Source organism: Lineus longissimus, chromosome 11, assembly GCF_910592395.1.
Source record: "Lineus longissimus chromosome 11, tnLinLong1.2, whole genome shotgun sequence".
Taxonomy (NCBI): Eukaryota; Metazoa; Nemertea; class Pilidiophora; order Heteronemertea; family Lineidae; genus Lineus; species Lineus longissimus.
In genome coordinates, this window is record NC_088318.1 from 18,206,421 (window position 1) to 18,233,622 (window position 27,202).

Here is a 27,202-nt window from a genome sequence, read left to right on the forward strand (position 1 = left end):
CACATCATTGAACATGATGAGCCAACATGCCCTCAAACAACCAGGCCGTGCACCTCCCCCATCATTGAACATGATGAGCCAACATGCTCTCAAACAACCAGGCCCTGCACCTCCCCCATCATTGAACATGATGAGTCAACATGCCCTCAAACAACCAGGCCCTGCACCTCCCCCATCATTGAACATGATGAGCCAACATGCCCTCAAACAACCAGGCCCTGCACCTCCCCCATCATTGAACATGATGAGTCAACATGCCCTCAAACAACCAGGCCCTGCACTTCCCCCATCATTGAACATGATGAGCCAACATGCCCTCAAACAACCAGGCCCTGCACCTCCCCCATCATTGAACATGATGAGCCAACATGCCCTCAAACAACCAGGCCCTGCACCTCCCCCATCATTGAACATGATGAGCCAACATGCCCTCAAACAACCAGGCCCTGCACCTCCCACATCATTGAACATGATGAGCCAACATGCCCTCAAACAACCAGGCCCTGCACCTCCCCCATCATTGAACATGATGAGCCAACATGCTCTCAAACAACCAGGCCCTGCACTTCCCCCATCATTGAACATGATGAGCCAACATGCCCTCAAACAACCAGGCCCTGCACCTCCCCCATCATTGAACATGATGAGCCAACATGCTCTCAAACAACCAGGCCCTGCACTTCCCCCATCACGCTAGTGTCTCAAATTCAACTCCGGAAAGCGACCAAAGCAAAAATAAAATCCTGTCTACAGAGATGGCCGATGTAAGCTTGTCATCTTCCGGGACACCCACTGGGAGAAAGCGGATTTCGTAAAAGCTAACTTTTAAAGGATTATACTGATATTTAGTTGAGTTTTCAGCACTTAAAAATATCATGAGTCACAAGTGACAGGCAAGCTTACATAATATGATTTTTTGAAGGTATTTAAAAATATCTCTAACAAAGAGGCTAAGAGCACTGAACTTTATAATCTGCGAGGTCCCAAGAGAATGTGACAGCATCAAAACTTAGTTGGTTTCATGCTCTAAATGACACATTTTCATGTACAATTTATACACATTGATGCACTGGTTTTAAAGAGTAAAGATGTGATGTCGTTAAGCCTGTGTAACGAGGGATCTGGTGTTCACTTGATCAAATTGCGTGGGTTTTCTGCTAAGGCCTGTGTCCCATTTTATCAGTAGGGACAAAAATCCAACAGATCATAAGCAGAAATTTAGCTAAAGAAATCTCAGTAGACAATATCGTAGTCTTTCCCAAATAGTATCTCTGTTGCACTGCATACAGGGTCCCGCGACGATGCAATTCAAATCACTGTGGCATGTGATCATGACCAAAACATACAACATGTATGAAATGTAAAACAGATACATTTGCATCAACTGCCTAAAAAAAGAAATTTCTCATTTGTGAAAACATAATCAAAGTGAAAAACAGAAAGTCATGAGACACTCGAGCAAATAATTGACATCATATCAGCGAGGTTAATTTTGGTTAGAATGCTGATATTATTACAACATTCCGAAGTATTCTTCAGTCACTGGAGGAGGGAAGAACCCATGTTCGTAATTTACTTGTCGAGGACACTTGGCGTATTTTCGAAAACACTTGATTCATCCTTACGACACATCTGGGGCAAAATGTGACAGCGAGGGGATAATTCCAAATCGCGTAATTTCAGTAAATCAATGTTGTTGATGCTGTAATAATGTGTGAGTTAAAGTGATTGTACCACGGCATTCTGGTTGCGACTGAGAGTCGGCAATGAACCTCCAGCAAAGATGAAGCACCATCAAGATGTTATCTGTGGTTACGACGGCCAAGGGTCGTTGATCAATGTTATGCGGAGTTATCATAACTGGTGAAAGGGATGCATCTTCACAGCGCAATCAGCTGAGTTGTCCTCGATTGGTAAGGTTATTACACAGATAGTGTCAAAGATTTCAACATGACCATTTGTTTGAAAACTTCCTGATTCCTAACACGTTCTACACGGACCATGAGACAAACAAAGTTTGACATATTTTTCAAAATCACCTCAGGATTTCAAGAGTGATGAAAGGATCATACAGCAACAACAGATGACAAAGAAGGAATCTGATAGTCAAAAGTTAATCCAAGGATTTCCATAATTTTGCCACGACTGCCTTGCGCAGTAGGGGGAGGCCAACAGTCGTTGCTTGGGACAGCATCCATCTGTCTGCAGTGAACCCATGGGGGACACAATCGCAAAAATACCATAGGTCGATTCCCAGCCGGAAAAACTCCATCTCGATCTCACTTGGTGCCATTCAAAATCACTTTCCCGGTAACAATGATTCAACAAAGCTTGGGCCCATTCTGAACAATTTCGGTGTTAGAGAAAACTTACAAATTGCTCTCCCGCTGAGTAATTCTCACTCTGGAACAGATAGTAGCTATTCTCTCCGTTATTCTCTTGATATTCCCTTGTTTTCATGAGCAGTTATAATTGTGCTTCTGCAACATAGGGGTTCTTTCTTTAAATGTGAAAAGATTATGCTGGCCTTTACATCTCAAGGCCCAAATTTTGTTTTCAATTGTTACTGGTGTTTGTGTGATGTTCCGTGTATCACCGGTGAGGTGCTCCTGCCACGTGGCCCGTTGCATAGGGTAGGATGCCGTCCTAATTATGATATCACGTTCAACACCTGGATTAGTATGACAACGAACTATTCATAATCATGCCTTACTGGGTATGAAACCTACAATTGGACCTATCCACTTACATTGGGCATTCTGAGACAAACTGAGAGAATCTGTTGGGGGCAGAGTGTGTCATCCTTCAAAGACAGCAAGTTCTTTCGATGCAAAGATTTTGCAGTCTTTCAATAACGTAACAGGATGTTACTAGGTGAGACCTGAACTGACAGTAACCAGCGCAAAGCTCTTTCTTGACCGAGTTTTTTGGTGCCGATACTTTCTCTGAACAGAAAGTTCAAGAAATGATAGATAAGGACTCAGCAGTACTAATTACACTTGGTCTATCTGCATGTGTTGATTAATATTTCTTGCAAGGAGTTGGAGTGGCCAACTTATAAGTATAATCATTCCGTATTGGAGGACTTCTCTCTTCTTTACGTAACTACTCTACCTTCCGAGTCTCTTGAGGGGAGCTCCGGCTTGTTTTAGTGGTTTCCAAACGCTGTAATTTGTCTTTAACGCAAAACTTGAGCACGAAATTATCGCTCAGAAAGCTACACTTGATCCTCAAAATACTTACAGGATTTCAATAACATAGTTTATTTCTGCATTCTTTTCAAGAACATTTTAGCCTAACAAAAGAATAGGTCAGGGGAGGTTGATGGGGACAACCCCATGACCATCCAAAATGCAAACTTGATAATGGGAGTTACAGTACACAAAGATGGTGACGTAAAACATGGACTTGATATGAAACAAATTGATTCCGGACAAGTCATACATGGGAGCACGGACAGCTGGTGATGTCTAAACAGGGACTTGACTTCGGTACGAATATTGCAAACTGTACGCAGCGGTCAAGAGCTTACTTCTGAAACATGGTTATCTCTGACAGATGATGCTTAGCCTCAGGAAACGCACTTGACCATCAAGCCGGGTGTCAGAACCTTTCTCAAGCCTCCTTCCAGCTCTGTGAGTGGTGCTTCAGTTCCTTGGTAAGCGCTACCCACTGGGCCAGTGGACGAGGGCCGCCTACACTAGAAGGGGAAATTGGAAGGAAACATTCTACTCAGACATCCTGAGGAGATGCTTGAGTAATGCCTCTGATTCACTGTGATTGGCATAGCAAAGCAAGACTTGATGCTTTGGTTGTCGCTGGCTTGATGTTGGGGAATGACTTTTTCATAAAGTTATGGAAGGAGTCATCATATACCCGCAACACATGTCATTCAATACCATTGACAACATAGCCACAAGGTGATTTTCCATCTTCAGTGATTGCCATAATACTGTGATGGCTAAATTTTCCTCCAGTCCAGCTTACCAGGGGTTAAAATGTTAAACATATGGGTTAAACAATTCACAATACCTCAGGCAGCAGCCTGCACCCGTGCCCTGGCCTAATCAGTCGAAACATGATATATCGCGCCGAACACCGCGATCTCACTCGCGAGTCATGCTTCCACCATCCCATAATAGCCGAGAGTGGTGCTTGAACCACCCAAACCCAAGGGGTAGATCCACCCATAATAGCAGCATGGCAATACTAATGGCCGCGCTGGATCCTTCGCTTGCTCAAGTGTGGAAATACGCGCTTAATTTACCTAACTAATAGCAAATTTTCAATCGAGATGAAAGAGTAAATTGTCCAAGTGAAAGGCTACACATTCATTGCCCACTTGCTATAGTGTGACCTGGACATGTTTCGATTATTTCTATAGTCTATTTGATACTGATAAAAGCGGGGAGATCGGGAGCGTGGATGTTACATGAAATGCCGGGGGGAGTGAGGTCCACGCTCCCAGGAGACGTAGCCACGTTCCATACAAATTCACATAAAGTAAGTCGCTACCTCAGGGAGTGTTGCTTAGCGATACAGCACATGAAATTTATTATGTCCACGTTTCAACTCCGCATTGAATTGAATGTACATCGGACTACAGGTTATACCAAGTCAGAAAAATGAAAAATCAATTAATTTAATTAGACTTAGTTATTGAAGGTAAAAGGTCACTGGTGGATGTACTATAGCAATGGAAATACTAGTGACAATATTGAATAGATCTTAACACACTCCTATTTTTAAATATGTACCATTTCTCTGCCATCAGTTATTCATATTTAGTAAGAATCTGAACTAAATAACCAACTGGGGGTTAATTCTCATACATACTTTCATTGATCTCTCCCAAAGGATGAGAAAACTTTTGAAAGAAAAAAATCAAAAAAAAAATTCTCTCGAAATTTACAATCCTCAAGGAATTGTCTTGATAAAACGTAACTAAGATTGAGAATAAATGATTCCTTCGGGGCTTTATGATAATCTTTTGCCTGTGATTATAATAAATTGAAAGTAATATGCATGTTTCGAAAGGAGCCAAAGCAGTCGAAACAAAAGACAGCTGATTTTTTTCATGAGTTCAATCGGGTTTTTTTCTACTGATCTGCTATTTCTTTCAAGAAGATTTTTAAAGGGTTTATGTTTTGTCATTGACAAAATGTTTCCAGGGAAAAGCTGTATTTTAAGTGATATGAATTGAACTCCACTCTGCCATAACACTGCCCTAACGGGTGATAATACAGAGGAACCTTTTTAGCAGACACCTCTGTTTGCTGGAAGAGGAAACCCTCTGTATTTGGGACAGGGACTTTGGTTGGAAATTTCTATGCATTATGACCTCTAACAGGACACCTTCACTATCAAGGACACCATTTGTTAGTTGTCCTTTATCTTACATGTCATAGAGAGGCCCTCTTGTACGACATCCAATTTAACAGGGAAATACGAAGCATACAATTATTTCCTTACGAAGCATAAAACAATATCGAAAAACTCATCAAACATGCCGAACGTGATGCCTCCCCTCTCCAGCCTCATTCACCACACCAGGGTGTATCCCTAGGGAGCCACATCCGAACCCCCTGGGTATTACATGAATCACTGGTTATTGCCGGTTCAAGTCCGCGGGGAAGCCATTTTAATGCAATTCCTGGCTCCATCCCGCTCTATTAGTTTTGCGAATCTGCAGGGGCTTGTACCCCGGGAGAGCTGGCTCTTGGGAAAGTTTGCAATTACAAGCAATATGGCAGCTTCGTTCAGGAAACGGGAACGTATGGTTGAGAGATGTATGGAAGGAAAGGTGATTGAGTTCTTGATCATACTGAGACCTGTAGGGGCCTAAACCATACTGGCTTCAGCAAAAGGTTGCAATTTGTGAACTGCGTGATAGACAGAGATCTCTGGTCAACACTGCGTACAGTGAAACCCCGGCCGGTAACACGACCACTCATGGGACCGAGGTTGAATGGTCGCGTTACTCAGGGTGGTCGCGTTAGTGAAGATCGTCATAGCAGGGTGGTCGCCGACCGGGGTTCCACCGTCCTTTCTGTTGGACTGGTAATAAATGGGCATTTTTGTCAGATGGCAGTAACACACTTCCAGTTTTGAGGCAGTCCGATGTGCTCAATCAGACAAAATGCATACTTTTTCACCAAATGAATTTGTTCACATAACTCAGACACACACTCTACCAACCAGGATATTCAAGTTCTTGCCACTGAACACAGTATGTGTCGATCTAATTTGAACCGTTATCCACATGCGTCCCAGACAGTCTAGGAAGAACCCTGCTGGATGTCTCATCCGATGCTTCCCCGATGCGATCCCCAGAGCCAAACAAGGCAGTGGGATTACACAAGCAAATGGGTGGAACTCTGTGCAGCGGACACCGACTGGGCCATAGGTCAGATCACAATGGCAGCACATTAGGTCGCCAACAGCTGTGGATGCAGATTTCTTAAAGTTGGGGAGTCTGTGAAAAACATCCATCGCTGAAATGGACTCCCGCCGAAATTTGTTTCTAGGTAGAGACAGCTTCATCCTAGAATGCTCAAACCACCTGTGTGGGTGAAATCTGCCTCGAATATAAACAGAATATGGTGAATTTCAAAGTTAGGTCAAAGTTTCTTCATTTCAATTTAACTTGAATGAACACTGCGCACTGACTGTACAGGAATGTGTGGATTCTGTCCAACTCAACATAACAATGGCCAGCTCTTGATAACAGAGATTACATTCATAACTGAAATTAAAGAAATCGCTCTGAAACGATACTGTTATTAGGTGAAGTTGGATACTATGATTTGGGGGCAATATTTATTACAAATAGAGTATTGATGTGTTTGATTTTGTCATTAAGCTGAATGATAAAGCTGAAGGAGTTTGCTCGGGGAGGATGGAGTCTGGTGCAGCAGTCCAGAAAGTCTACTCAGAAATAGGCTTCAGAATTCAGGGTTTGTTCTCAAACATCTATTTGAGGTATATATGTTCAATAATGTCAGTTATTTACGGATAAAACCACCAACAGACTCAAGAATTTTGAAATTGATGTCATACTTGTAAAGCCTTGACAGTCCAGAAGCGATGAGGACCATGTCAACCCGGGTGGGGACATATTCTTGCCCAATATCATCAAAAGATGATAAACATACTAGCGTATGTGGGCGCACATCCTGTGTTGGTCCCAAAGGAGATGAACTCCGTGGCTTTAATCCCACGATCATGGGTGGCACATTGTTACACCAGTCTCCCCTTTCAACTGCATACAGAATTTTATGAACTGCTCCCCTGGGGCACAGATTAAAACTCTCTCAATTTTCGGAAACGATTCCGAAACGACTCTCGAGTTTCATGTCACATGCAGACTGGGTAACCAATGTCGGCATCGGCGGGGGACCACGTTACCATGACGACATGCACCCTCGGCGCGATGGCCTGTCCCAGGGGGGAAATAAAATCATGATTAAAGCTACTCAGGCAAAATATATTATCGTCAGGTGAGTTGGCCAAAAGGCTTTGAAGGAGATGTTGAAAGGCGTTTCAAAGGCGAAGAGAATATGTGATTACTGTTGAAATATTCCGTCTTTTTAACCCATTCATGAAACAAGCTGATATAATAATCATTTAAGGGTTGAAGAAGATGACTCAAAAGTTACTGACCTCCATCTCAATTATAAAGTTGCAAAGCTCACTTGTAGAGGATGCATGGTTACAGATAACAAAATTTCTATAAAATTGTCAGATGTACGTGGCCTTTAAATGTGAAAAATGTGCTTGGCGCACTAGACGGAAAAATGATAATAACATTAGGGCCATGGTGCATTGATACATTAGGACCCTAGGGACCAGGCTGCATATTACATGGGAAGGGCAAGCTCTTTTACTGAAAGGTCATAAAACACATTTATATATCCAACAGAAGTGAAAACTTTTAATCAAATTATATGTGTCCCGGAGGTAGCGACCAAAGTTCTAATTCCGCAAAGTAATTTTGCCAAGTCTTAAGCAGAGCTCAAATGACTATCAGCCAACAGTGCAATAGTTCCTTTGGATGAAACTAGAAAGACTCGAATAACTCCCCAGCGACCCCGAAATTCTTTTCTCGCCCATTTCGGATACATTGTGGAATAGCCAAGGGCTAATGGCGTTGTCTCATGGGATCTCTCAATCTCTCGTTCACAGTGTAACCGTAGCCGAGCGCCGCGACTTTCTAGGATTATGTATGTCGTTCCTAACGGTTTATTATGGAGTGTTAATAGGTTTTCAGGGAGACTTTATAGTATTTTTATAGTGCGCTTTAGGATGCGGTTAGAGCTCAACATGAATTATGCATGGGGACCCCTTCTCAAAGATTTACTTGTGAGCGGGGTTAAGGGATTTGCAAGTTTTCTCTGTCAATACCCAAAGTGTCCAAGACAATTTGAAAAACTCATACCCATGAGCTTTAACTTCACACAACTACATTATCAAACTATATGACTAAGATCCCGGGGACAAGGTATGCAAACAATAATCTAAGACGGGTGCATATTTTCCTGATTGTTTTAATTAATTGTACAGTAATTATATTGCTTAATTGATGTAGCTCTTCAAGCAAATAGCATAATTATTGAAGGATAATTAAGAAATGTCAAATACCTTTCTTAATCATGAGTTATACATTTAGATGACTCTTAATTGGAATCTGATGTAATGAATTGCAACAATCTCTGCCTCATTTACACGAAAAACTGTACAACTCAGTATTGAGTGATGTTTGATGCAAAAGTGCTCTTGTAAATTGAATCACAGCTTCACACAAAACACTCAATTTGTCACAACTCATGATATTTGGTTATGGTCATCTCAATTGTGTTTCGTCGCCTGTTCGTCAGATCGCTTGATAGATGATACGACCATACCTGAATTCAGGTTGACAGCCCGTCATTGTGACAACTCTTTAAATAGAGATTCACACAAGTTTTGAATAACAAATTATAGACATTGAGCAAATGGACTTGGGATAGATCACTCGCGATAATAACTTCGTTGAATTGTGACCCTTCTGTTCGGTGACGATGGGTGGGTGGGGTTGGAGAGCTCCGCCATCAGGATCAATTGCTTGGAACTGCACTCTCAATTAACCAATCACAACGGGTTATTCTGGCGTAATTGCGGCACCCAAACCGATCATTATGAGACCCGCAGGTATCACGATCAACACCTCGAACAAGGATTTTTTATTCATATTTTGTAGTTGATCTCCAGTCATTAATGTACAAGTTCAAATGAGGAGGTTGATTTAAGGATTTTACTGATTTTGTTTTGATCATTTCAGATTCAGCGTTTTTGTTTTCCCAAGTCATCAGGACAGCAACACCAAGCTTCATCAACCTAATAGTGTAACCATTACATCAGAATTGAAGAATGGACCGAAAAAACATCATCAAACAGCACAAAAATACCCAAAGATGGACCGCGTAGTTTCAAAAAATAAAACCGGCCAAACTTCATTAAGAAATAAAGTCGGACTCCATCAACTTGGCACAAAGGGAAAATATCTTCTTTTTTTCTAATCAATATTAATGGTCTAGGGCAGTATTAGTATTCCTCAGGGCCCCTGCGAGCTCAACTGGGTATTGTGCAGTGCTGATTCATGTATGGCTAGGAGCCCAGGGGGCCAACAGAACTGATTTAAAGGTAAAGTTATGGAGGGAAGTTAATTACAAAGTGTGTCCTTGGGGGTCTACAGGAGAAGAAATGAATTTAGGGTTATTACCCGATGGCTTATTGGGTTGGTCACGAGGCGGAACTAGGGCGACTTGTACATTTTCATGATCGCCGCATGGCTTCGTAAACGCCGGGTAGAACCGAGGACGTCAATACAACATCCACATCTCTCTATAACGAATCAAATATCCTGTGCGGGCAGCAGGGAACCAACATGCTGCGTAGAAATTATGAAACTGAGCTGTGTTCTGGTGGGTTCCGTGGGGATTTCATTATGCTATGTTCATGTGCGACCTGCTAAGCCACCTCGTTTCTGTTCTATTCTTTGCGAGCCCAGCGTGAGACTTTCCTCTGTTTCTCTGCGAGCTGCTAGCAATTAATCCCAGGGAGCGTATTAGGCCAGACAGCGCTTCATTATCGACAGGATACGCCGAGAAATATCCACCGAGGGATAACCATACTGGTGGTGTCGTAATTACGGGCACTCCAACCGACACCTGCCTAGCACAGTGCAATTCCGTCTGCACCACAGAGTAGCAACCCTCGGTCTCAGGGGGCCAAGATGCGACGGTGGCCATACTGGGTGCAATGAATCATGGGAAGCAAGATGCGAAGATGGACGCTATAGGCCAATCAGGGACCTCTTGAGTTGTATCACTAGATGACATTAGAACACGTTACCATTAACCCAAATTAGATCCTGCCATGGAATTTGACAATTAACTGATTAGGCTTAACCACCCTTAATTTTGCCGGATCACATCATTTTGTCTGTATGGTACTTGGCATACTGATCGTCCAAAAGAGATTTGTTGGTAACTAAAAGGGAGCACCTCAAAAGTTACTTGTTCATGTCTTAGAGCACAAACTCAAATGACTTCATTTTATGATGTCATATCCTGGCTGGATTGGCATCCACGTATCATTCTAGATGAAAAACATTTGAGCGTTTTACTAAAGTATTTTAATTAGCAAATACAGACAACAGGGGGCCTATGGAGAGCAGTATAATTGCACCTGATGTCCTGGAGCGGCCTACCAGGACTTGATCGCGGGGAATTAATGGTCCCCGAGGAACAACAGATAAAATATTCCAAACATTTTTGAAGAAGCGGGGAGCACTTTAACAAGAGGCATGCTTGCTGAGCGCACACCGAGGGGTCTGGCAGAAGGCTCAGCATCGACTCCTCTGAGGCCCATTTAGGTGCAAAGATCAAAGTCCGGTGATGAGGTAGTGGGTACCCTTGGGGTGTCCGCCTCATTTATTACCTCGCTTCACATACATAATCTTCCATCTTGCCTATAAATGTATTAGAATAAAATGTCTCGGAATTCACTTTAAATATCTGAATTATAGATATATCAAATGTGTGAGATTCGAACATCCTTAACTTGGCCAGTGGCGTCATTCTTCACCGGGGATCACCGCAGGACGCCGTGTGCTTTTGACCTCGGATGTGATTATGTCTGGATCCGCAGGGTGTACCCCACTGAGTGACCAATCGTTACAGTCCAGTCATTATGAAGATCGCTCTCTCATGTGGTGACACTGAGATACGAAATGTTGGGAAGAATTCATTTGAAGGCAGGGCGGCCATTTTAAGCAAAGTCTCTCAAACTGTGTCATGGCATTCTGGGAGTATGATTTGGCTTACCTAACTGCGTGTAAGACAAATATTTTGTACAAAGTTTTGTATGATTGCTGCACATGATCATCAAGGCAACCAATCCCATCAAGGAGCTTGCAAGAAAAAGTTATATTAGGGCAAAACCTAAGAAGATGTTTACAATTACTTCTCATCACAAATATTTCAGACCAATTTTTGCACTTTCAAGAACTAACTCATCAGTAATATTTTTACTTTTGTCACTCTACATGTGTATATAAGTTATATTCATTTGCAATTCTAATATTTAATTCAGACATATAAGCTTGTGTTCAACATGTTGAAGCATATCAAGTGACTATTAGGAGCTGAAATTCAACACTTGAATAACCATTTTCAGATAGACTTTGAGGAGTTTCACATTCTCAAGTGGTCTAATATTGAATTGATGTTAGGGTACAATATTCAGTGTCAAACCACGAAAATGTCAAATTCCCCAATTAAAAGTTGCTATTTTTGCTAATTTTTTCCATTGATTATTGCGTTTGCTGCCGCAATTGAAATTAATATTTTATTCATAACAGTTGAAATTTGACGCTTTTGAAGTCTCATTTGCAATGAATTTGCTAAAATTCACAGATTGTGGAACTCAAATTCAAATACATATTGGTTAATATTGAGGGTGGTTCGGCTTTAAATACCAATACTTGGGAGTTCTGCTACTTAACATTAGCAAATCCATGGGAAATAAACCCATTTAATCCCACACACAGAAATATCAAAACGCTTCATTAAGTCCATAATATTTTTTATTGGTTTATGAAAACCTAAAGCCGTCAGCGATTATCACTCACCAATTATCCACGAGCCACAGCTTTAGAATTCTAAAGTGGGTGTGACCTCACCCTAAGCTATAGGTGGCCAAATTATCGTACTATTGTCAAACTAGGACCACCACTTATACCTCATGCAGCGGGAAATCGCATCCGATTCTTGTCCACAGCACTCGAGGGCACAGCCGGGGCGATGCGACTGTGACTAGCGTACAGTTCTTTCACACTTCGCCACCATCGGCCGGAGTTTGCATGTTCGCCTCCATCCATCTTACTCCCTGTGGTCATTCTCATCGCCACCTGAATTCCCACCCTTGCCTGTGCGGCAATCATGAATGACCCCCTCCTGATTTCTTGGCCCGGGATTCTTGCACACTATGTGGTGGAGGTAGCCATCTGGGAGTGTGCGTGAATTAGGCGTAATTTCCCCTTGGATTGCCATAAAAGGCCAGGAACAGACATTCCGGGGAGACTGGCCTCCTTAGCCTCGAGGTTGGCTGCCAGTCGAGGAAAGTTGTCCGTTTCAGAAAACAGCTGACTTCAGGTATGACCAAAAGAAACCTCTCCATTTCCATGAAATTTCGTTTGGAGGGGAATACACCTACAATGGTCCTGGATGAACAAATTTGCTCTTGTTATGATTGCAATTGAGAGAATATTCCTCAAAAGGGAGTTTCAAGATATCCTGATGGAGAGAAAACATATCTGGTCAGCAGAACTCTTACAGAATAACGCCAATTGGTACAACTGGAGCATCTCTTCAAAGTTCCCGACTGCCCTAAACAAGTTAATTGGGAGTCTGAACAACATCATTAGAGCAGGGCACCTCTTACCTTACCAAGTCCAGACTCCTCAATGGATAATTGAGGTCCTTTTCTATTATTCACTTCTTTGAAACTGGACGCTTTTTCTTTCAGGTTTCAATGTGTTCCAATTGCCAGGCAAATCCATTCTAATTGGCTTATCATTATTTGAGCAACTTTCATGCGGCTAATTATGACATTGGAACACCCTCCACTCACCAGCCCTTTCTTCAAGCGACTTGGTGCAATGGTCATAGCAACTCAGAACTTTTCAAGCAGTTGAGGAGGATGAGGCATACAGTGCATTACCCTTAAAGGTCTACACCATTTGTATTTATGTACTTTCTTGAGGTTCAGGTAAAAAAATAATAATACTGCCACAGTGTTGTAATATGAACGTGGATTCACAGAATCTTGGCATGTCTAGTATTGGTTTACCAGCCTACACAACACCATTGTTGAAATTCAACTCAATAAAGAGCAACAAACTTTTATGCAACCTGCCCACATACGTGTTATCTAATGGGGCTATAGCAGAAGAGGAGTACTTTTACGGCATTAAAATCTTTGAAATAACTCCAATGGCCGGTAACCAATATCCTCAAATTAGTCTAACATAAATAATAAATTCCCATTGCATTCAGTCAGACATTTTTCAAAAAATTCAAAAATGGGTTCGGCTTGTAAAGTGCATTTTGCATCGCAAGTAATGAGGCTTCAAAAAGCGTTATTGCATCTTCCAGTTTGGAGTACAGCAGGCCGTTTCCAATGCACAGCCTCCATCTTCAATAACAATTATCCTTTCAAAATAATCTCCAAATTTGTTAGGTTAATTGACGAACTTCAACAATCCTACAGAGTCCTTCGTTCGGCTAATTTCATGTCAATTGGCGCAACTTCAAACTTGGCTTTGGCGGCGATGGGCCGGCAAAACGGAAGAGCCCTAATTGGCTAATGCACCATCAAATGGTGTCTCTACTTGAATATGTACTTGGCCGTATCTTTTGGCGATGAGTTCACAAGGAATATCTGAGTTTCAAGTACTTTTATGAGCATTCATATGAATTTGGCCTCTCCTTTTTGGAGGATCTTCACCGTGATGTGATGCGCATGTCATTTTGGAGTAGGTGACCTCACTTCCGTTTTATCGCATGATAAGTGAATAAGCTCCAGCCAAGGCCAAGTTTGGTCAGGCCCAGGAAAGTCTCCTGTTTCAGCCATGAAAGGGCCACCAAAATTATGGGTTTTTTAAACCGCTGGATCATAACACAATGACTTTGGCCGCAACTGGATCCTTCACCATGCCACTTCTGCACATGGGCCATAATCGTTAGCAAATAATCTCATTGAATTCAAGCATTCTTTCAACTTATTATCGACTCATAAGCTAAATTAGCTGAATTAGCTAAAGAAACATGACAATAGAGGAGCCTCTTAACACCAGTTATAGATTGGATTCATTTCTATAAACAATCTGGCTCTAAAGCCATCTCATCAAAACAAGGTTTAAAGACTACTAGCTATTTATATCAATAGAGAACATTATTGCAAGTAAAGAAGAAAGGTGATTAAAACCACTATATCCTGAGGTTGAGAGACCACATAACAGACTGGCACAATCATATTAGCTGATTAACACACATTTCAAAATTGCATTGTATTTGAATACTGGACTCAGATATCTGAAACAATACATGACTATTTATGAAACTGACAACATGCCAATCAAGACTTGGACAAAGTGCCTTTAATAACAAAACTTCGAACACCGTTGATGGGTACCTACTCATCTTGATGCAAGTAATGCTTCTATCAACATGACTTCAAGAGTATAATGCAGACTTTGGAAAAAAGTCGTTATAACATATACCAAGCTGTATCTGACAGATCTAATGAGTATGACTTCCAACAATCACAGCATCAAGATGTATAATAGATTATTTCAACTACTTGTATGTTTTTGATAGATAAGTTTGAAGAGAAAAAATAGTCAAATGAGCCTCTTTTGAATTGTATCAGAACTTTTGTATTCTGGTAGCCAACATCAGTAAAAAAAATTTCTCGAGAAAATTAGCAACGAAACTCACAGTATCTAAATCACCCAAGTTCCTCCCTCGGAAACAACAATCACAATGGATTCCATATTAATCAAAACGTGGTTGACATACGAGGGTTAATGACAGCCAAGAGACACAGGGCCAGCGTTCCATTATGCTCAGACGCCATTAAAGACCCTTGTCCTGAGGGTCTCTTTCCCCTCTGATAAACCTGACCCCAGCTGATGACTCCATGAATGTCCAGAATCATCCCATCACAAAAAACAACAGAGTGATGTCCATTATACACAAATCACCGGGGCGCTCCTCAGAGACACACAAACGACACTCAAACTGACAAAGCGGGGAGTTTTTGACCCTGATGACATCAAGGGTGTCATCTTATTTGGTACATAGCTAATGTCCCTCATTTATACTTGGAATACAATGCCCGTTGTTTGTGGACAAATTCTTTTAAGTTGCGATAATGATGCCTAGAGTGGGTCCCTGAACACATCAAAGGCTTTTTAAATTTGTTGGGCGTAGCTTGCTTATTTTTCAAAGTGCCGATTGGGATTGTTCGCTTGCATCGATTGTTTTTCCCAAAAGTCTGGATTATGCATCGCCAGGCATCAAGGAACGTTGTTTGGAACCTGATACACTCGGCGATCTATGATCCGACACACCTCCGTCAGGAGTTACACACTGTTCCGATTCAGAAACTGTTGTTCCGTCACTTTGTGTGCCACTTGCAACTTCTTGTTCATGATTGTAGAGACTGAATTCACTTCCAAATAGCTATGTTTCATCAAGTTGACCCAGTGGCAATCATGGAAGCTGCAACTGGTGAGATCCACTGGGGTTAGTCCCTGGTGTTATGGTAGAAGATGGTCAGTCACCTTTTTAACAAGATTGCTGCTACAGTGGAACCTCTATGTGAAATACTCAGAGGCCCTGAAAGTCAGTGTTGCTTACAAAATATATCCACTCTGCCCCTAACATTTTGAACCTCCACAAATCACCCATAAAAACGTTCCTAACATTTTGAACCTCCACAAATCACCCATAAAAACGTTTAAAATTCTGCTCAAGGTTCAGCCTTGCCAAGTATAGATTAGTGTTAAGAATTAGATTTACCTCGTCTAATGAAGGGATCATTTAAAGTCTGCAGGCGCCCCTCTTTAGGGTTACACTAATTGTCGATCATTTTCTCAATCAAGTGATTTTAATGACCCAGAATAGAATTTGACCATGAGTTATCCTTGGGAGACTTTAATAAGATTAGGATACTGCTGTGTTGCCAAGAAAAGAGGAGAAATGGAAAGTAAGGCAAGTTTAACTTTCTACAGGAGGCCTGCTGGCTTGAAGAGCGACACCGGAGGACATGGGCTTCATGACTATCGTCGACCACTTCGTCAATCAATTGATTGTTTTAAACTGCTAGAACAGGTCGAATTGAACTTGACTAGGAGTCATACTAAAATTAAACCAAATTGAAATAGCAGCCAATGTGTTAATGTACCGGTATTCTTCAAAACATTGCAAAAATATTGAATCAAAATATACCAGCAATAAGTTTTTGCTTCCAACCAAGTAACATCAGCTAATCATCCAGTATCCTAGAGTGACAGCCCCAAGTTTCCTAATGCCCTCCAGTCTTGTCTGGCCCATAAAATTTCTTGCCTGCAAGTGCCAAGGAAGCAAGCTCTTCCATTGCAGGAGTTGTGCTCTTGGCACACCAGGCCCCCTCCTCGCCCAGTCGAGTCCTTCACGGCCACCCAGATCTGGTTGGAGGATGCTGGCTAAATAGTCTAATCTAGTTAAGTCAACTCTCCGACTATTTTCATTGCAAACATTTGTTGGAGAAGTAAGAATCAGCGACACCAAGAACGGCTGGCTCTTCGCCCATCAAAATATACTCCTGGTCGAAATGTAATATCGGTTGTGTGCAATGTCTAATGAAATAATGCCAGATTTGTCCAGGTTTCAGCAAACTCCACCTGACATAATTTTGTGATAAAGTTGTCTTACCCATGTCCATTCATTCACAAGTATTTTGGGCAATGACATCGCAAGTCCAAACAAAGTTGTTTTAAGGCTATCCCGGTACAAAACCTAAACCACAAGAGAGTTGGGAGAAGTTGATCAATAAGTTAACGCAGGTTTTGGAAAGATTCACCAGTAGAGTGGGATCAATCCTACGTCCAGATCTATACATCCCTGAGGAACCCAGCCTCCTTCTTGATTGAATTGCTTCAAGAGACATAACGTCCATTTCAACCAAAGCTAGGCCAAATAATCAATGTAGGGTATCGTGTAGAATTTGCATGAGAATTCTGACAAACTTGAGGTGATATGATTAATCTGGTTTTATAATATTTCTAAATGAAGAAGCTCACTGGCGTTATGCTAGGTATTCTGTTACCAAGTCCATATCCCACTGCCTAAGGATTGCCAGAGTCCCTGAGCGCTCGCCTTTACAGACGCAAGTTCTTTTTCAAAGACCAGCTTTAGTTCTTTGCATGTAATATATCTCTGTAAATGCCTCCTCCGGAGCACTGTTAGCTTGTTTGAGATTAAGCTAAAACCTCTTGTAGCCTTTCATCCCCCATTCCCAGCAGGCGAGCGCTGAATGACGCGACTCCATCCAGGGTGAAGGTATACATACGGCGAAAACTCCCAGAGAGGCAACTCTACTGACTAAAACTTCCACAGTCTTTTCAAACACTTTTAAAAAAGTGTTGTTTTGAAATCAAGGCTTCACTTTGCATTGGAAAGTTTGAATTCTAAATGCCTTTGGTGTATTGTGTATGCGCACAGCGCAAGTTGCTTAATGAGCTCTCACTGTACGCAGCTAATCCTGGGGGGCTCAATTTCCTAATGTGCGCCTTTGATATATGGTTGTGATATTTCGAACCCGGTCCCGGCAGACGCAGCACCCCCCTGGAGACCTGTGTAATCAAGTCATGGGGCTGCCTCAACCTCTTCACAATACACTGAGGGACCACTCGAAAAGATATTTGAAAATATCCTCCAATCACTCTCTCGATATCCATGAATAATGAACATGCAGGGTTAAGTCAGACATGGCTGACATAACAAAATAAATTTTGAATTTCGTGTTTGTTTTAAATGATGCTTTGATGACATCTTGTTCATATGTAAAATACAAACCAAACTTTTCCCAAAACTGGATACCACACACCCGTTTTTAGTTTCGTCAAACTGGATATAAGCAAGTTTCACCCTAAACAACTCCACCCCGGATCCCCCAACCTAAACTTTTGCTGATACCTTGACCCAACCCAATAACTCAACCATACCTTCCTGACTAACATAACCTGAAAACCCAAAGACTCTTCAGTCCAAACTCTTTCCGATCCTGTCTGGCAAAAGAAACTGTGGCAAGGACAGCGAGGAGGGGATTGATAACCTTTTCAAATTTCAAACCATGTCCCTAATTCGGCCACTAGAGTCATCCGTAACCCCCGCACAGATAGTCAAAGGGTTAAACCTAGTGTTGAAATTCCAGCCCCAAAGCGCTGAAACAAGCCATGATTTATGCATAGCAGCTTCTCGAGGGGATGGGGGCGAATTTCAAAAATTGATACAAAGCTAAAGTGAGCCCGTTAGGAATTGGGTCTGTGGATTTCTTTTGCTTCTGTCGCCAATGTACTGCGAGGGTGACCATTAGGGGCTTTGTGGGGAGAAGATACTTAAACAGCCAAGGGAAAACCAGGACTTTTCACTTCGGTGCTTAGAATGACTAAACTGATTCAAAACGAGTGGGTTTTTTATTGCTGTGGAATGTATACTGATGTTATGCTATACAGTTTGTTGTTATTAGTGTGGCAGTGGATGAATTACTTGAAAAGAAGTGAAATCATTTCTATAGTTTATTCATGATTCCAAGCCTCAGAGAGCTTCAGCATCTATTCATTTCCCAGTCGGAAATGCCAACCTGAGGTGAAGCTGAGTCAACCTGATTCGGTAAAGGAAATGCGAGATTGAATGTCAATTCAGGAACAGCTTGTTGCCATCAAAGGCTACATCTACAAAATAACTTCAATGATAAATTCCATCCATCACCGACGCCTTTGACCATTTTGGGAGAACTTTATTCAAAACTTCATGAACAGTGATCCAAAAACTTCAGTATCAGATGACAAAGTGCGATGCAGTGCTCACATCACTCTGAGGACAACCCAACAAAATGCAGAAATAAAACGTGACAACGCTACATTATTCCTTCTCGAAACAACTGGAGACTCGTAGAGAATGGAGCGGCCAGTGAATGGTCTCGAGGGAATGAACAAGCTCTGCAAGGTTAATGATTAGCTAGTCCCGCTTTGAAAATTGACACATGGGCCGTTCTGGGGCGATGAACACTCACAATACGATGATTACCTTCGCAAAGTTTATCACATCAGGAAGAGACAGCTACATATAAACAGAAATGTTTCTTCAGGAACAATACAATATGCTCACCAGCGATGGCCCAAAGAGACAGAATTCAGAAAAACTTTGCTACATTTGCTGCCGATGCTGTGTAATTCAGCACCCATATCACTGGCGATATTTAGTTTCTATCCGGCATGACAAGATACCAACAACTGTCCAGGGAACTTTGATGTCAACCAGGACGAATATCCGATAACTTGGACACAATCAAACTGACAGGTGTTGGCATCGTGGACAATTTGCCATTCAATAGGAGGAGAAATAACTTGGGGGTTGTTGAGTTTTGCATTTTGTTCACGTAAATATCCCAAAACTGACCAGGATGACTCAGTTTTCTTGATGTTAGCTTTATTTCAATCAACACATACATTTATATTCACTAAATCAAGGTCGATAGTTGGAATCACTGAAAATCTTTCATCTGACTATTCTGTTTACTTTTTTTGTGACCAATCAACACCAGTGCCTATTTTCTGTCCAGTTGACAGTCATCTTAGATTTTGTTACCCATGTGTATCCTTCTTATGTAGTCCAGGCACAGTCTCTGAGGTCATTTGACCAAGGGGTACAGTATCGTATAAGCTCCCCTAAACGGTGAGCTAAAATCTTGGTCTTAAGAAGATTTTTTTAATGCTCCTGTCCTTCAAGAACAATTGCCAAAACCACTTGTAATTCAAACCAGTTTAACTCCGGCACAAATATTAATAAGAACTTTCCAAGTTATATGTGCCTCCCTGAGGAAAATTCAATCCAGTCAGCATCTCTTCAACTATTACGATTATGTCGAGGAATTCACCAGCAGCACCTTGGGTAATCAAGGAACTGCCACTTGTGGCGGCCATCATGGAATCCCCCAGCAACAGAGGTCATCAACAGTGTCTGTGTGTCCTGTGGCCAAAACGGCATCATGGAAATCAACCCAGCATTATTTTGTCGCAAATAATTTCTCATGTTGTTGTTTGTGAAAAAAAATTGGACAAAGGTTGGATCGTATTTGATTAAAATGCGCACAGTGGTACCTGATAGCCCATAGGACTGCCATGATGTCCATCCAATCCTGTATGATGTTATCCACCATTGCCTCAGAAGCACATATTTGTTTTTATCTCTCGAAGTTGTCAGGTGGTCTGACATGAAACAGAAATCTGACTTTTTGGTAAAAATCTGCTCAAAAGAGAATAGGTGGGTCATAACTGATGTCAGCTACATCCCACAGTGATGCGCAATATCAAACTGACTCTGACATATGGAGGCCCGAAGGTCACATCGAGGCAAGCAAAAAACTTCTGACCGAAAAGGGTTAATTTGGTTCCGTTGGGATTGTCTGGCTCAAACCAAATAGCCACAACAAACTTTCCATAAAGTGGACATCAATACAACAAAATCCTTTACAGCAACCAGCAATCCAACTGGGGGCAAATTATTTTGTTGCATATTTTTGGAGAAATGCTCTAGTGTGCGCGATTTTTAAATTATAGCCCTATTGCTATAATAGTATTGCCTCGATGTTGTATTTTGTCCCACAGCGTGGCATCGGAGCTGAAGCAGCAGGAGTTGCCATGGTTACAGGAACCCCTCCTGGGCATTGCCACAACAGGGATACCCCTGGGGAGCCGATACTGCTTAAGAGGTCAAGGTCATCATGATAATTAAAGCATAAGTAACGTCCAATCAAATGGTTCTTTGGTCCCATGTAATGAATTAACAATCGGGGAATTTTGCGACAAGAGCCAGAGGAATTATTTTATGGATTTTTCTCATTTTCTTTCAAAAAAGAACCACAGCGGTAATGAAGTCTATTGGTTTTTCACTCTCGGCTAAAATCACAAAATGACATGGAGGGATTTATGTGGTCAGCATCATTTCAACAGAGCACTTCATCTTCTTCAGCGCTAACTTTGCACTAGGAGGTGTTCTTCAAGGAGTATTTCTCCTCCAAAGCGGACTGAGCATTTTTTCAAGTGCCACTACGATTGATTAATAGCCAAGTGACTTTGTCTCTGGCTCTGGCCAGAGGTAGAGTCCATTGCGAGCTATGGCTTCATTTTTGATGGAGCGACACCAATATAATGACCATGATAACAGGCCTCAAATGGTCAGGGTATTGGCCACTTTCGAGTCATCTGATCTTGAGTACTGGGAAATGTTACAGAAGATTTGAGGGGGCACAAGTCAAAGACCATTTTGGAGGGCAATGCCTGCCCTGGCAGCAGTTGAATTTGAGCCCTGTGATGATGTCCTTGACAGAAAGATTGTCTTAGGAGAGAGACAAGCAACCGAATGTTTAACGAGTGCTAACCAATTTAAATCCTTAACATAACTTAAAAGGGAGATTAAAAGACAAAGTGTTGAGCCCTGTCTTTCAAAACATTTGACTCGAATTTGTGTGCTTCCTACTTCTGATTAGATTTCAGTGCGAAAGCTTGAAGATCAGAGCCAAAGGGCACTGAATGATTTAACTTGGTATTTTCGGCCAATCTCCCCACCACGCTGCTCCCAGCACAGGAGTCACATCGTGGGCATACCCCCTGCACTGATACAACATCCTCAGTGCAGAGTTGTGAGAGAATGACAGATCCTGCAGCATTCCAACTGGTACATAATAAACTGTGCACCTATAAAACCCTGTAGGAGCTGGACACCTAAGAACACCATAAATACAGTGTTTTATTACAAGGTGACCCACCATTAAACAGGCACAGCACCTGAGGTTCACAGCATTTCAGAACCAGCTACACCTCCCTGGGGGATGGGTTCTCTCGAGGCCCCCTAGTGGTCAATTTAACACCTGTGGGGCATCATATGACAAGCTCTAATGAGCTATGCATGCGAGTAGAAGGAAACGCTAGGTGGTGCGGCGATTTAGGCAGAATCTAAACAAATGGCTTTCATGATCAGAAAATACAGCGAAAATCACCATGACGTTGAAAAACTGCCGGGAGGAAAAATTCACATCCACCTACAATTAGGGTAATGATCAAGCCCAGTTTGATAGTTTCTTTCACCACAATCAATATAATGAAAACCTTCACTGGATAGTGCAATATCATCGTGTAAAGTCTTCCTGGGTACCCCCTGTACCCGTTCACCCTGTATCCAACTGTTCGTGAGCGATTATGAACATGAACCCCACGGGATGGCGGCCCAGTATACGATTCGCTCAGTCTCTATGGAGGGCATGGGGTGAGATTGCAACCAGTTACTGCCTTAATACCAAAGTTCATGTCTGAGCTTGCTCCAAGGAATTTGAAGCCGAGTGGAACATGTTCTAAGAATAAGTCCAAAAATTTTGAAAAAATTTCTAAGTCCAAATTTTTTTTTCACTGGTTTTTTGTTTTCTGCTCAAAATGAACCAACATCATCAGTCCCAAAACTTTTTTGACTTTAAAAATTTTTCCGAATTTTGAACTTATGAAAAAATTGGGGTGTGCAAACAATTTTGGGGCGGGAAAACCTAATCATGCATTGTCCCCGGATGTTCAACTTCACTAACGTGACCACCCCGGTAACGTGACCATTCAACCTCAGTCCCATGAGTGGTCGTGTTACTGGGGTTCCACTGTACTTTCACATAGTAGCCATCTACGTTTTACGAACAGATCTGTCAGTGCATAACATAACACCTTTTTGCAACACATTTTTTTAAAAGATTTAAACTTACCAGGTACACAAGCAAAGTTACGATGGTCCATGAACTCGTTCAAACTGTGGAAGATCGAGTCACAGGACTCGCAGCGATATTCTGCTTCCCCTTTTTCTTCCTCCTCATCGTCATCGTCATCATCTACAGTCGTCATGGCAACATCAGACATGTTGTCGTCAAGGGTGTTGTCAATGGCAACGCAAGTGTTACTAGGCTCACCACAAGAATCTGATGTTTCATCTGAAAACAGATTATGTGAATATCAGGAATATGAATTTTAAGCGTTTCATGGTCAAGAGCAAGCAACACTGATATTCTAGGTTTCAGATAACACGTGGCAGTTTCAGCAGCCTCACTTCCAAAAGGTATTAACTTGGGTGCAAACACTACAAAGGTTCAACTGTAATACCGGAGATCAAAATACTGTGGTTTGAATCTGCGAACAGCAAAATTCCTAAAGTTAAACCCACACAAAGCTTTCTTTGTAGTCAACATTTTCATTACTTTGTTCTTGTTTCTGGACTCAAGTGTTTGACACCCGTATCCCATTTCATAATAAAATCTCAAGAAGGTGTAACATAGCAATCACTCGATAGATGAACATAAATAACAATGGCATTAACACAAGTATGGGCCCATTCTTTATAAGTGAACATTCGACTCCGTTCGAAAGTACACAAGCCCACCCCTTGACCGACATTGATTCTGATTCAAGCCATTTTAGGTCCAACCATCTTTGTCGATGTGACATGAAGAGGCAAGGACCCCTACTGCAAAGTTAAGAGGCAAAAACTATGGGTGCACCGGTGTGAACAAAAAGACTTGGCCACAAAAAGCAGTCCATCAAGTATTCATAAATATGGCAGAAAGTGGACGAGAGCTGTTGGCAACAATTCTTTTTCTGCCTGCGATGGAGATTTTTGAAAAAGCTAACGGCTTTAGGACTCTTTAGTTGTCGAGCTGTCTAGGGCGACTGCTGTGGGGAGTTCAGCAGCTGTCATAAGCATCAGGCCAGGAACAAGCTCGGTGTCACACGAGACCTGTGATAAACATCAAACTCAGCAATGAACAGTTTTACCAGCAAACTAGTGATATATTGCGGCGACTGCAGGTCACATACAACCAATGCATAATATCTCATGCAACTAACCCTTTGCCTCGGATCAAAATCCCCTGTCAATGACTGAACCTCTCAGAAGTGAAGAGTTGTACAGCACGGCACTCAAAACTAAACCCATATCCGCATTCAGCCATTAAGCAGTGAGTGCACCCAATTTTGATCGTTGGACCCTGGAGGCGATAGGCTTATAAATCGGTGGAGGAGGGTTCGCGTATCATGTGAACAGTCCTTAGAACATCAAGATGACTTCAATAAGCCTATACAATGAGTAATCAGAGTGAAGGAGAACAATCCTGCGAGCTATTAACTTCCGTGTTATTGCAAACATGCTCAGTGAGTTTAACTTGCTTTGCAGGAGGACTGAAGAGGTCATAATTCCATGGTCGATGCACTTTGTAATGAATTCTCTACAAATCATCAGTGAACAATCCATTGGTTATCATTTTTCTGATCTTTCAGGCTGTTCCGATCGTTTAGCTTTAAAGATCCACCAAAGTTAGAAAATAGGAATCTACATCAAATGGCCTTAAATCGGAATGGAATTCATTGAAACTTCTTCTTGCTGTGTACAGGCGGGCTCAAGAGGCAAGTCATGACACTGAGGGGTAGCTTGATGGGGTATCTCAATAACATCGAGTAGCAGGGCGCACTAGTGAAGGCTGTCACATCTATTCAACAGCCGACTACTCAAGTCCTAATCACCATAAGACCATGAGGCAATATCTAATAACGAAAAGTTCAAACTCTCTCATATTTTGCTGTTCGTTAACATGGCCAGTAATTGGACTAATTATGATTGTAGTTACTTGCTTTGAGGACACAAGTGTCCTGCAAATACAATCATTATCTGACACAATAATCCAAAACGATGCTTCAGTGCATTGAGCTGTTTATCAAACTGGCATTTCAGAGCATTGATGTCTCTCAACAAATGGCATGATTTTGTCGAAAAACTGATACCTGTGTCACTTCCATTTAAAAAGTCGATTGCAAAATGTGATATACCAATATTTCGGAATGAACCATTAAACAGCACTGCCATACACCATCTGATCTCTCCTCCAAAGTTCGGAGTATTCAGGTTACTCATTTTGATGAAAGAACAACAAAACTGCTTGGTATCTTCAAGAAGTTGGTTCCTAGTTGATTTTTTCCTCCATCTATTTCTAAGTAACTTTAAGAGCTGCTCCCGAGACGAACAATACATATTGTATCTAGAATACAATTACCATGCAACATTCGCGACTCCTCAAACCCAACCTGTTTGTGTCGAATCAATTTGTGGACCTGACGTCAAGAGTATGCTGCAAGATTTGAGTTGTTTCAGTTTACAGCTTGTTTGGGGCAAAATTGCCCCAACCTCACTTAACACTACACCGAACCCCTTGAACAGTCAGAAAAGGGACAATCAACGACTGAAATGGCGGTCGTCTGATTTGCTGGTATCCATACCAATTTCACTTTGTAGTATTGAAGTAATGTTCAAGTATCACAAAAGTCATGGCTTTGAGTGTCCTGAGGACTTAAGTCGCCATCTTAGATGTAAATTAGGCAAACTTCATCTTCAGATGCGCAACCCTTACCCTATTGACATATAAGTCAGAGACCGTGATGAGTTAAGCGGTCCAATCTTTATACTTATGAGGTATTTTTTCATGAAATTGACAACCGGATTGCTAGCTACTTGACATGGAAAACAAAGTTCTGATTTTAAAACGACCCTGAAAGTGCTCGATGCATTTAGATCAAGACGTCGGAACAGTTGTTGAACTTGTTTAAGAAGCCAGGAGCGACTTCAAGTGGCCATGTAAAGTTGCCCCGTCAACTTCAGGAAAAGAAAGTGCTCGCTTTGAGACTGCTTCGGACGGACTCGATTGGAAATCCGACGCATCTTTCCATTTTCGTCATCAACAGGTTTAAGTGGAGACCGTTTGAGAGCTTTCAATGGCTTCTTGGAGGATTGGGTGAGTCCTCTCTGTTGGCAAAGCTAACTCGTCTAGTTTTTGGCAGTTGTTTAAGCAAAAGAGTGATTTTTATCACCCTGACATTGGACACATATTACTGCGGTGAGCAATAAAAAGATTACTTGTCTGCGGGTAAAACTGGTAATCATTGGGTGTGATGTTGATCTTAGGTGGCAATGATCACCAATTTGTAGCCACTGACTCTAGTCACCTGCACCTGCAATGACCACTGCAAAAGAGAGATGAGCCTTGCATGCGATCAAAATTGTCAAAATTGTGTAAACTTCGATAAAATCTACCAAATCTTCTTACCAGTGCCAATCAGTTTTGATGCGCTCTCCTGACCATCTGCATCTACCAATATCACGCTTTCCTCTACCAGGTCCTCTTCACCGTCATCCCCTGGAGAATAGAAAGAAAGAGTTTCGTTGAACACAGAATCATTCACGTTTAAAATCAAAGCAGTCTCAAGCTTAAAGAAGGTTTACTCGCCCTTCGTCCTTTTAAATATACAAGTGCATTTTCTTTGTGGAAGGGACGGTAAAAATCCTAACGGTATAAATCCTAGAAAAATTTATTTCTTAAAAAACAGATTTTTAACTAATTTACTGGTTACAAAAATTCCTTCCATTTTAATTTTAAAAAAAAAAAATGTTGAAAAATTATTTTTTTGAAGAAAAATTTATTTCATAAAAAAAATAATTTTAAACTAATTAAACAAAAATTCCTTCCATTTAAAAAAATATTTGAAAAATGATTTTTCATCAAAGAAAATTTCAGAAAAAAAATGTTCAAATGCATTCCAAAATGGATAAAAAATAGCAAAAATATTTCCCAAAATCTCAAAATCACCTTAAGGACTTTTACCTTTAGGATTTTTGCCTACATTCGGAAGGGACACGTAAGACATGTCTTGTAGTGGTCCTCTGCCAGAGAAGTGGGGTCCTGGTGAAGTAAAACTGATCATTCTGATAAGCTAATACCAACGCTTTGATACTTAGAAGAGTTTTCAGTCTATTCAAGT

The 27,202-nt window shown here is 41.6% G+C and overlaps 1 protein-coding gene across 1 annotated transcript in view; it reads right to left on the reverse strand.

Moving 5' to 3' along the window:
* Positions 1 to 27,202, reverse strand: part of LOC135496305 (zinc finger protein 423-like) — a 56,213-nt gene that overhangs the window by 22,661 nt on the left and 6,350 nt on the right. The window contains exons 2-3 of the mRNA XM_064785561.1: positions 26,491 to 26,580; positions 23,113 to 23,334 (exon numbers count right to left, since the gene is read on the reverse strand). Coding sequence (XP_064641631.1) covers positions 23,113 to 23,334; positions 26,491 to 26,580 — 312 coding nt within the window. The remainder of the gene's footprint in view (positions 1 to 23,112; positions 23,335 to 26,490; positions 26,581 to 27,202) is intronic.